This window comes from Aplidium turbinatum, chromosome 3, assembly GCF_918807975.1.
Source record: "Aplidium turbinatum chromosome 3, kaAplTurb1.1, whole genome shotgun sequence".
Taxonomy (NCBI): domain Eukaryota; kingdom Metazoa; phylum Chordata; class Ascidiacea; order Aplousobranchia; family Polyclinidae; genus Aplidium; species Aplidium turbinatum.
This window is the reverse complement of record NC_137474.1, coordinates 33,955,792-33,967,712: the sequence shown is the minus strand read 5'-3', so window position 1 is coordinate 33,967,712 and position 11,921 is coordinate 33,955,792. Positions and strand designations below refer to the sequence as shown.

At 34.5% G+C, this 11,921-nt stretch overlaps 1 protein-coding gene across 2 annotated transcripts; it reads left to right on the top strand.

Annotated features, from left to right (window-relative positions):
- The first annotated feature begins 3,641 nt into the window (after positions 1 to 3,641).
- LOC145767213 (uncharacterized) lies at positions 3,642 to 10,022 on the top strand. Of its 2 annotated transcripts, none has more exons than XM_082578994.1 (7): positions 3,642 to 3,814; positions 5,499 to 5,589; positions 6,633 to 6,694; positions 6,882 to 7,020; positions 7,285 to 7,435; positions 7,886 to 7,967; positions 8,346 to 10,022. In XM_082578994.1, the coding sequence occupies exons 1-7, from the start codon at positions 3,734 to 3,736 to the stop codon at positions 8,379 to 8,381; spliced, it is 642 nt and encodes a 213-aa protein (XP_082435120.1). In that variant the 5' UTR covers positions 3,642 to 3,733; the 3' UTR covers positions 8,382 to 10,022. The 2 variants fall into 2 exon arrangements, with proteins under 2 accessions (XP_082435120.1, XP_082435119.1); XM_082578993.1 differs by having other exon boundaries at positions 8,343 to 10,022.
- Positions 10,023 to 11,921: the final 1,899 nt, after the last annotated feature.

Below are 11,921 nucleotides of genomic sequence, written 5' to 3'. Positions count from 1 at the left end.
GAATGTTAGATAGAAGTGTTTAAACTCTAAAACGATAACACATCTGTTTTGAAAGGCGACTTAGTTTGCGTTCTGTAACCGATTTTCATTTAAAGACGTTTAGTGGTGAATTAACCAATCTGTAACCGTAACCCATTTACAACCCATTATATACCAATATGAACCCTACTTTTGTTGTGAGAAACCGGTACTGATACGAAGAACTATCAAGATTACATTTTGTGAAAATCTTTTCTATTGTAGGTCTGTGGTTATTTTTCTTTATTTCATGCATAACCTAGGCTACGCCTTATTATTTGCATTAACTATTGTTTTATACATATATTACATTAGAAAACTACTAATGGACTGATAACTGTTTGCAAAATATAACTTAATAAAATTACGTAAGAACTCACTCTCATTCACCATATAATGCTATTTCAGCAAATGAGCTTTCTTTGAATTCGAAATTTTAACGTCGTTAACGTATAACGTTGACGTCGGCCCACATCTAGGACCAGTAGTTTGCAATTATTATTAAAAATTTAACAATTTTGCTTTCGTGGATTGAACCTGAATCACAAGGGTTGAACTTTTTAATTTTGTCTTTTCGCCACCACAGAAAGGCAGTTAATTCTGTTCCACATGACTGAATAGCGAAGTTCCTTGTCAAAAGAAATCTAGAGCAAAAAGCAAAACCGACAGGTTCTAAACAGCCTAGTGTTGACTCATCTTGTCTCATTCAGTGAGTAGTGGAATGCGGTGACGCTTTTTGCAAAAATAAAAATCACTCTAATGTAATGTTAAAATGATACATATCCCTTACGTTTTTTGGTGAGGAAAAGGAAATTTCAGGTAACAAGATTTAAAAAAAAAGATTGACCGTGAGTTCTTGTGGATCAGAAATACCGAGACTAGGTATTTTTAGCGTGTCTCTCAGCCCTTACACAGTATTGAACCATCTTAAAACATTGCTTCTAACTACTGAGATTGAAATTGATGGCACTGTCTCTTTATTCACAGCATAATTTCATAACAATTTTCCTCCAATTCACACCTTACTTACATTTCGTGATAGGCTTATGTTTACTTTCACAAGCCAGTTATTTTTACATAAACACTTCTGCAATTATAATTAAGCCTATATTTTCTTGATTAATCACACAATAGACATTAAAAAAAATCACCTCTCTATCAAAATTGTAATCACACAATGTCAGACTTTTTTGTTAAGTACAGTATTAAATTTTATAAGTACAGTATCTACCTTTTTAAGTTGAACAAAGTACATTACATTGAACTTTTGAAATATATCGTTAAGACCAAAAGACAAAGAGGCCTGCAATGATTTTCAAATGTGTCCAGAATAACCTCAAAAGCATAAAAATGCACAAAACCAATTTCGAGAAAATTTGTTGTTACGACGGTGTTGAATGTTGTTTAATAGCAACAATATGCTTTATTTGTTAGCTGCAGACGCTATAACTGAAACCACGAATAGTTATTGCGATAAATTTTTCAAATAAAGTATAAGCAATTCACAACAGTACACAAAATCCTTTTTGTAACAAAACGTGTACTGCATTATAACAATGGTATATTCTGCTACTCTGCTACATTCAGTAGCACAATAAATGAATGAATTTTATCATAAAGTTTTCAATGCAGAACAGGCCTACATAGGAATTTACAATCGCATGCAAAATGCATTTAGAAAGAAAAGATCTAACACAAGTGAGAAATTTAATGTTTTTTCTGCGTCTATGGACGTTAATTCAGCGTAAAATGTGATTTGCTGACGACAATATTATCTGCTGTGCTTAGCAGCTTTAACTATAGGCCTACCTTAGCATCAAAACTAACCAAATTAAAATCACGAACCAATGGCCATATGTGTGATGCAAAGTGGATATTTTTGACAAAATAGGAACATAACGGAACAAAATTTGTAATTGGATGAAAAAATTTTCATTGTCTCGTCAAGATTAAACTCTTGTTTTAAATTTCTGTAACACAATCTCGGGTAAAATTACCCTTTAAATAAATCCCGGACGCACTATTAGCGTGGCGAGCAGCGCGAATGGATCTTGTGATTTTCGGGTCACGGATGATTGAGCCAACGACTAACAACATGAAGGGAAAAGCTTTCTGGCGACGTGGAACAAGAATCGGCACAAAATTAGAAAATTACTTTTGGTACCTTAAACTTTGGTCTTAAAATTGAATCGTAATGACGTGCCAACAACATAAAAATGATGTTGCAGCTACTTTTTTAAGCCGCATCAGCTATTTTTAAATGAAGTTCTCTTAATGCACGTGTAAAAGCGGACTTCAGTTATTTTGTGTTATGTTTTTTTTTACAAGTTGGAGTCAATGATGAACATAAAGAGATATCAACTAAGTTGGGGGCTTTCATTTGTGTGTCAACATTGCGAAAACACTGATAGGAGGTGAATTTCGATATATTCCTTACTAATCAGTGATGCAACCGGAGATTCGCAGTAGAAAAAGAGCATAACTCAAACGGGCCTTCTAAAGCCATTTTTTATAAAAAAAATTACCGCATTTTTTATGTAATGTAGAAGTAATTATTTCCTCCAGTTTTATCTTGTCAGAGGGGAGATTTTTCCAGGTTAGCTTTGTCTCTGGTTACGACACTATACTTAGTCGTATCTTACCACATAGACCTATAAGTATTGGTTTATGTGACGTATAGGCTAGTAAGAACGTTGTGCAAGTTTTGCATATTACGATAATAATCACATATCTCTAAATGGGATAGAATTAAGAAAGCATGGAAAACACCTTTTGTTGGCATGCTAAATACAAAACAGTGACCCCTACTTTGTTTTAGGGAATTTGTTTGGCTATGTTTTTCTCTTGTCAGTGTCGCGTCAACATTTAGCTTAACTTAACTACTGATTGATGGCATATAGAAACGTTTATAAAAACAAGATTTTCTGACTTGTAAATTACTTCTTCAATATGTAAAGATAAAATAGCTAAAATAAATAAAATCTTCCTGCGTGTTTTTGAATTTCAAGCTGATAAGAACAGTCACTTTAGTAGGAAAAGTTAACTTTCACCTTAAAAGTGTAATTTTCTATTATGATATGCAGCATTTACAGTGTTTGTTAAGTTTCAACACATACACAAATACATAGGCCTTCAGACAGTAGATCTGCATGGTTTCGGCTCCACATTGGTCACCACTTATTGCATAAAGAACGTTTTCTTCCATACCGTATGTCGTCTATTTAATTATTGTTTCTGCTTCCACTGTTGTTAACAAGACGTTTAAAAATCTGAGAAAGACTTTCTAGGTCAACGGCCTTACAGTAGTTTCGACGACGTTCATATTTGCAATAAAACGGTTTCGTGACTTTGTTTTTAATAACTTAGAGATTCTCAACGTTTTATTTTTTGCCAAGTATTTGAAGACCAATTTACACGTTTCAGTATTTTTTTGATCAGATTTCGAACATTTATCATCTAGTCTGTCTTTTCTTGTTCAATATTATGTACTCTCCTGGATCGATGAAATTTAATATCCCCAAAAGTAAATTTACTTTCAGTTGAGAACCTTTGATATAGGATGCACAGAAATTACTAATATTTAAAATTGCCATCCAACGTGGCATTTTTTATTTCAGCTCATATGAACCATTTTTTTTTTAAAAACACTCAAGTAAAAGTTGATATTGCACTATTTTGTTAAACATACCGTTTACAGTATTTTTGAACTGTTGTCATGCCAACTGAGTCAGAATACGGAGATGACGTTCGTATGCTGGACGACTTGACAAGATTGAAGCTGCGACTGATAGACAAGGTGAGCCAATCAGTGTTTGCCAAAACGTAGTAAGGGAATCTTTAATGCTTTTTGTTTGCAAACAGTTCAAAAGAAATGCTAAGCGGAAAAATTAATAAAACGAAAGAGACATTAAATTAATTATGGCTTAAAAGAACAAAAGTCTTTTAATAGCTTTGTTGCATTTTTCGTTTTACTGTAGCTTTCTGCCAAACCTCAAATAACTCTACCAATGGAACAGCCTTGAAAGCATGCCAGTTAAACAAGTGCACCACTTTGTGAGACTAATAAATATTAAACCTGTCGCTCGGTGGTGTAGTTGATCTAATGCTAGTTTTTTTCTTTGTATGCATTTCGCAGTAGGCCTACCTTCATAGATTCAGTCGCTTCAGGTGTTCAAAACATGTCAAAGTTTTTGTAACTTATGAATTAAAGAGGACTGCCCTCTGCGATCAGAACAAATATCAAATTGAAGCTGTTTAATAAAAGAATAATAATCAAGGGCAATTCATTATACCATATTGCCATTCATACATGGCCTGTTACTACACAACACATACATACAATCCGTACCATTCATAAATAGCTCACATATCACTACTTTTTTGATGGTTAAAACAGTGAAATGGTATAACTTTATAATCTCTGAATGCTCTGGGACCACTCGATTCAACAAAAGTTTTGTGTAATCTTCACTTCTTTGTTTCGCTTCATTATTTTTTCCCTTGTCATTTAGTTGGAACGTAGCTTCAAATGTTTAGTTTCAAACATCGCTTGGTTGGTTGGTTTTGAATCTTTATCCTCGGACTGACAAAGCCTTGATTGGTTATTCCTGATAGTTTCGCATACTTGTAGGGGCTCTTGACGCAGGGCCAGTTACCGAGATTGCCAGAGTGAAATTTTCCGATTGTTGAAGTGTTGTTGCCGGGGAATTATTCCATTCACTAAATCGCTGAAGTAGTAGCAGAGGAAATGTTAAAAAAAGCAGATTCTTACCATCACTCTAGAGCGGTACTGTATTTAACTTTGTATTTTCTGCGCATGTCTTTGCTATTGCACTTCTAAAATACTTTACTCACGGCACCACGCAATCCAAATCTAATACATGTTTTAGAAACAAGCATATTCGGTTACACTCTTATTTTCTAAACAATGCTTTTGAAAATAAAAACAAAGTAGGGTTATTTGAATCTAAAATATTTTGAAACATTTTGTTTCTTGTTGACACAAAATAACTAACTTCTTTGCGAGAAAGTTCGTTGACTTCAGTGAAATAATTTCGTTCAAACAGCACTGGTGAAAATCATGGAAATGCTGTAACTCCAGTAAATAGTCGCTTAATGTTTTTAATGTAGGCAATACGCTACAACGTGGGATATTTCCTCATCCACGCAACTACTCAACCACTGAAAAGCATACCGCCTACTTATCCTACTGTAGGCTTACTATATATTGCTATTTAAGAACAACAAGTTTTGCAACTTTTATCAACCTTACTCTTAGGTTTGTTTGTGTGAACTTGATGACGAAAGTTTGTTTACAAGTAAGCTTTGTTAAAAATAAAAGTCATTTAACCACAGAAAAAGCTTTGACTCTTTGATTGTAGAGCTTCAACTGTATGGAAAACTATTTTTTTTGTCGCTAGTCTTCACAAAATAACTCTAATATTTCTATTATTTCAATGTGAGTCTGTTTATATTTTCAGAAACTGAAGCCTCATGCATCAGCGCGCCATTACAACCACAGAAGAGAATACACTCCGGATTATTATCCTGCCACGCCTCCGCTTCCGCTAGGTGGTAGTAGCAATGTTTTGTGTATGAAAAGTACTCGGGGTTGTTTTTGAATGAATAAAGTCCATCTGGTATGCTAAGTACAATGTGAAAGCAGTAAAATTAAAAACAACTTGTGTTGCTTTTGACACAACCATATTGATTAAAGTTTATACTTAAGAATGTGATTTTTGGTAAATTATTGTTATTTTTTTGTTTTTCTCTAAATTATTATATTAACCTCTAACAGCGGACACCGCTAGTGACCATTCATTGAAGAATTCCGGACATGAATATGTGAACGACTTACCCCAACAACGGCACGTTTAGTTTCTCTTACAGATACAGCTTAACATCTGGTGTCGTTAACAAAATAAAACAAATATTTTGTCAAAGGAAACATAATAAAGTGAAAACTTTAGTTGTTTGGATAAAGCCACACATTGGCTTTTGAACAATACCTCACCAGCTTGGTTCAGTTTTTGTTCTTGATTTAAAACACATACAGTTAGAATATGGTTATAGGCAAATTGTTTGTAAACAGTTGTTCGTAAAACAATTCTTCGAAAAGCATTTCTTCGTAACAGTAGGCTACATCAAATCTCAATTGCATGCACAAAGAAATGCTTTGGGAAGAATTGTTTTACAAAGAACTGTTTACGAAGAAAACGTCGGACACCTTAGAGAGTATAATGCAAAGTATAATTTACTTGTTTCAAATAAGTGCTACAAAGGATGTGACAAAATCAAATCATGTTTTGTGACGACAAGCCGTTAGTTCTTCCATTGAAAACATAACCCTACAGCTATCACCTATTTGCAACCCAGCCAATAAAGTTGCCATTTTTACATTTTTTCAACGACTAACAACGTTGTCAATCGTTGAAATAATGTAAAAGTAGCAACATTTGCTGGCTAGGTATATTCAACAGCAAATAAATATTAAGTTTTTTTGTAGGCAAATAACTTTATTGTAAAATCTGATTTTGATGATTGCGTTTTTCTACTATACCAACATCTTCCTGAAAAAATTAAGGTATATGACCACTCAATACTTTGTTCATTAGAGAGGAGAGACCGATTCTATAGAAGGATTGATCGGAGGAATAACCTACTTCAAAAACTATGGGTAAGTATTGAAAACTGATATTGAAATTGAAAATATTAAACCAAATGTTTAGTGTTGCTGATGCGAGTATGAGCAAGTGACGTTATGCTTTCTCTAAGCAATTTCATAGCAAAAACCGACCAAGTATAGAATGAAATTAGTTTTTTCAAAAAAATAAAAAGATAAAAAAATAAACTTTTTTGCTTAGGAGGAACTTGGAGACGGAGAAAGCAGCTATCCTCGTCGTCATGGTCTTCCTCTTTTGACTCCTCGTGATCGCTCAAAAAGCGCATATCTTCCTTGGATGGAGGAGGATCTTTGGAATAAAACTGGAAACACTAAAAAAGGTAAAGTATGATTTTGGTAACAAGGGTAAAATGAAAATAAAATCTACGGTACTAGTCAATGGCGGATCTTGAGGATCGAATAGCAATCGCTTTCTCCCCCCTCAAACACAAAAAAGTAACTTTATCCACGGCGTACTTGCGAGGTCGCATTGATGTAGACCAACACACCACTGTGTTTTGTTGAATCCCCCCTCTCTTACGGCTATTTTCCGGATCAGTTTGCTAAATATGCTTTGAATTTTTTGTTGTTGATACTTTGCGCAGATTTAATGGAACTGATGTTGATTCAAAACTCGCAAATGCAGCAGTGGATGATGACACAAACCTTGCAGAAGCAGCAAGCTGGAGAAGGACCCTCACATAATCATTATTATGCACCTGGCCCAGGAGGAAGACCTCTTCCTCCAATCCAAAGGTAAAAATGGTGTTGTTTTTCTTTTGTGTTCAAGATGGGTCGACGAGTGTGATTCAAACTTCTCATGTGTAAAAAGTAACTTACATATTGCAACTTCATAAATGGAGAATTGCTTCTGTTAAGATTTCATATCTGGAAGGATGGTAAAAAACTATAATGTTGAATATTTTTAAATCCTCTAGTTTCAGTAATATACTGTACTGTTATTAACCTTACAAAACCCTTGCTATCAAGAAGATTGCAAAGCAATAGACAAAATGGGGACATTCAACGATTCTCTGTAAAACACACTTTAAGTTATCTACAATAATCTTCTAGCTTTTAAAAATGAAACCAGGGTTCAGTAGAAGCATTTTGTCTCTTTTGAGGAATTTACTTATAATGCATTTGAAAAGAGTGATTAACATTATCATATTACAAAAAAAAAACATTGTTTTCTTTTCACATTAGAAATGATGCAGGAAGTCAATATCCTCAGGATTTCTTTCAAGAAAGAGTTATAACGCCAAGGGATAGACGTGAAAAACCTCAGGTGTGTTGGATTTTTTTTGTTTCAGACAAGCAACTTTTTGTATATTTTTCCTTGATACTTTCATTCTTGTTTTTCATTGATATTGATATTTTTTCATCATGTGTCTAATTAGTTTACTTTGCAAGCAAATCAGTTGTTTGTTGGGTTTAATGTTCATGTGATGGCAATAATTTAACGGAATTCAACAAAAACGTCTTAAAATAAACTTCCATTTATATGCATTACGTAAACGTTGTGTGTTATATCCTTGTATGTAGATCTACAGCAATGAGCAATGCATACTTGTTTGACTTATGCTAAAATGTCAGTTAAATCTTTCCAATAAACCAGTGACATATGCTGCGTGACTGCGTGGTAATGTTACATCATTTTTAGCAGTCTTCTCCTAAAAGAAAGAATCGCAGAAGAAGATAAACGAAAAAGAAGCTTTAAAGAAAGAACGAAATACCTTATTACAAATTTGCAATCTCATTTTTACAACCACATCCAAGTCTCCTCCAAGAAAGCTGGTCTCAGTAGCCTGAGGAATTGTTGTATTGCAGTAAAGTGTTGCTGCGTTTATTTTATCGCGTTATTTACAACTGTGCTTTTCTGCTAAAGAAATGTATAGTACACAGGCGTTTTGTAAGACATATGCAAGTTGATATTATAACATCACTTTTATAAAGTAGAGTGTGTACATAGAATTGAGAAAACCGGACTTCAAGATGCTTCAGGATAAAATCTAGATTTGCTGTTTTGTTGAAATCATAAAGTGCTTATAAAAAAATACAATTAATTTTTCATTATTTTTAAATAATGAACTGTGGCGTCACGTATAACTTGGTAAAAAATGTCTAAGTATGGTTAATTTTTTTTACTGTTTCATGACTCACTTCTCTACAGCGAGTTTAAAAAAAATTGAATCAGGTCAACGAATGGTGCAAAGCACTTAACCTATCTAAGAAAATGAGTAGTTTTTGCATAATTTCAACGTCTGCAGATTTTGCTTCCATGTAATACTGTTGTTGTTGGTTGATATAAGCCTGTGGACAACCAGATATTTGAGCCGTCGTTTTATTGATGTATTTAATTGTGATAAAAATTGCAAAAACAATTTTAACAGCTATTATCTTGAACCGACTGTACGTACAGATTACAGTGCCTCGAAGTTTTGCATGTAGAAACATTTCGTTTTGTGGATTATAATAAAGACCTTTGTTGATGTATGTTGAAGCATGTTGTACAAAAATGCAATGATTTGCATTGTCCACATAAAAAACAAAACTGGCATACATGATATTTTTGCAACTAAAACATATATTTTGAAATTTTGTATTTATGTAGAAATCGAAGCCAACAACACTGTAAATCTCAGGTCATTGTCCAAACGTCCTTGTTGTAAGCAAAGAGCAGCATGACCTACTTTGTTGCTGGTGGTTTGAGATTAGACTTTTAGTTTCATTGCAGTTGCAAAGTTTGTGTCTTGATTCGTAGATAATGTGTGGACAGTGAGTTCTTGCGTTGTGTTTAAATAGCTTTTTAAATTAATAAGAGTGTACTTTTGTATTTGCAAGTGTAGGTCCTACGTATATTACAATTTGAGCACAACAGCGACTTCATGTAATAACACATACGATAAAACTTCAAATCCGAAATCTCGCACTTTTTTAATTTGATCTTAAACTGGATAAACGGAAATTCCTCAATTAGACATACTGTCAGATACCATGGTCTTATTTAAACTTGCAAATTTAGTCATATTAAAAGCATAAAAAATGATATTCATTTACTGCTGCAGAAATGCTACCGCCCTAATGGTGAGTTTCAGAAATAGAACGAAGATTGTATTGTAAAGAAAGTAAGAACAAAATTTCAAGTCTAATAACAAAAACGTCATATGTTTGACTAGAACAAAGCTGAAGTCGTGGGGAAACGATTGAAATGTACATTGCAGACAACTGACCTTCAAAAACTTTTAATTGAAAGCATGAACTTTGCTATTATTTTGTGAACTCAAACCAATTGAACTGAAATAAAAATTCATCAAGCTTGGAAATCTCAATAAAATCGTAAAAACTTAACTATGCCGTGCATTAGCTCAATTGGTTAGCGCGTGACTTCTGGAACGAACAAGCTTCAAGATCAAGCGACGTTGGTTCGACTCTCGGGGTGTGCGTTTGAGCAACGCACGTAAAGAACTGCTCTTCATTCAGAGATTCAATCAATCAATCATTCATTTCGTTATAGATTTAATTCGCAAAAAATTTGAATTTAAAAGTTGTTTTGGAGTTTAAAACTTTATCACCAAAGTAATGCGCAACACAAAACAGCAAGGCAGTTGCCCTAAAAATGGATGGATGACCTAGCTGTCTCCAAATATTATTTTTGTAACCTAGTGTAAGTAGGATTTGGTAGAACTATAATAAAGCGGAGCCTACTTTGGTATTTGGCGAAACCTGCAGCAGATATTTGTTTGCTGATGTTGATAAGCATCGATTGCGCCACATGGTCCCCATTAACGTTTTTTACGTTGATTCAACGTCGGCAATCGTTGAATCAATGTCAAAAACTTTTGGTTTACTGTCTTCTGTTGCTGGCATACCAAGTTTGCTTTCAATATCATATTTAGTAAGCGATTGTTGCTTGTATTTACATTTTAAAGTTGCTACTTTCATTGGAATGTTCATTCTGGGATAGCAAAAAATCTTCTGAAGCTCTTGGAAGGTTCAGCTGAACATTTGTAGAGACTAAAATTTGAATCACTGGCGCTGGCCAAGTTATCGAGGCTGATGGCAATAGCTTTTGTCTCGTGCTGCTTTGAAAGGGTTTCATTCAATAAGCACTTTGAATTTTCTTTAACAAGTAATCAAATATAAGCAGTGAGCGTAAGTTCTACTTTGGGCGCAGTAAAAAATAAACAAGCTCGTAAGTTTATAGCTTTTTTGTGGTAGTAATTTAAGACAGAAAGAAACTGGATTAAGTGGACGGAAAGGCAAGAAAGCCAATCTTTGTGCCCACCTTCAGGCATGCCTTTTAGTGTCCTGCCAAAAACACAGACGCATGCTCTTGAGCGGTGTTTAACCGGCGCCCCCTCAAGTGTCGTGCCAGTGCTCTCACCATTCGGCTATTCAGCCGATTTTAGTAACTTTAATAACTTTAAAACTAATTATTGGCAAACAAGCATGTTGATTAAGTAAATAATGAAGGAAATGAAGTATTTGATCAGGTTTTTGATGTCACGTAGACTGCCAATTTCATCTCTGGCAACTTTGATGTATGTCAGAGGTTTATTTCTTGGTAAATATCAAATAAAATTCAACAAAACTTCATAAAATCATTCTTCTGTTGTTTTTGCTTGACGTGTCGGGAATCGAAAAAGATCTTGTGCTTTTATTCAGTTTCAACTATAATAAGAAGGTCATGGTTTCAACACAATGTAGATCAAACACTTGGTCTTCAAAGTAGGCGTGACCAGCAAATAACTGAATAACGCAAATTCAAATTAGTAGAGCATCCAATTGTTTTCTTTACGTGCATAAGCTCATAAATTCCTTTTATTGGACATGGCGATAATACAATCAAACACTTTGCAAAATTTGTTTTCCTGACTTTACGCTTGTTATAAAAACGTTTTTGTAAGTTTTGCTCTTGCTTTAAAGATCTTACTTCTTGCGACTGGTTTTACACAAATACCGCACCTTACTAAGCCATGTACGCAGGCCCGGATTTAAGGGGAGGCAGAGGGGGCAGGTGCCCCGGGCCCCCCGATTTTTGAAGAGCCCCCCTACATGAAAAAAATGTGATTTTGTGCTATTTTTTCTTCTTTCAGCCTTCGAAGTTTCTGCAAAATTCTGTGCAGTGCTGGATTAATGCTACTGTGGACGTAGAGGTGGTTTTTTGCGCAGTGGGCGCGAAAAATTTTTTTGCACGGCAGCCCCCCGATCTAAAAGTGCCCCGGGCCCCCCATCAGCT

Coding starts and splice junctions, on each gene's coding strand:
- LOC145767213 (XM_082578993.1), top strand. CDS start 3,734: ATGCCAACTGAGTCAGAATACGGAGATGACGTTCGTATGCTGGACGAC. Junction 6,695..6,881: donor ACCTACTTCAAAAACTATGG/GTAAGTATTGAA, acceptor TTTTTTGCTTAG/GAGGAACTTGGAGACGGAGA. Junction 7,436..7,885: donor CCTCTTCCTCCAATCCAAAG/GTAAAAATGGTG, acceptor TTTTCACATTAG/AAATGATGCAGGAAGTCAAT.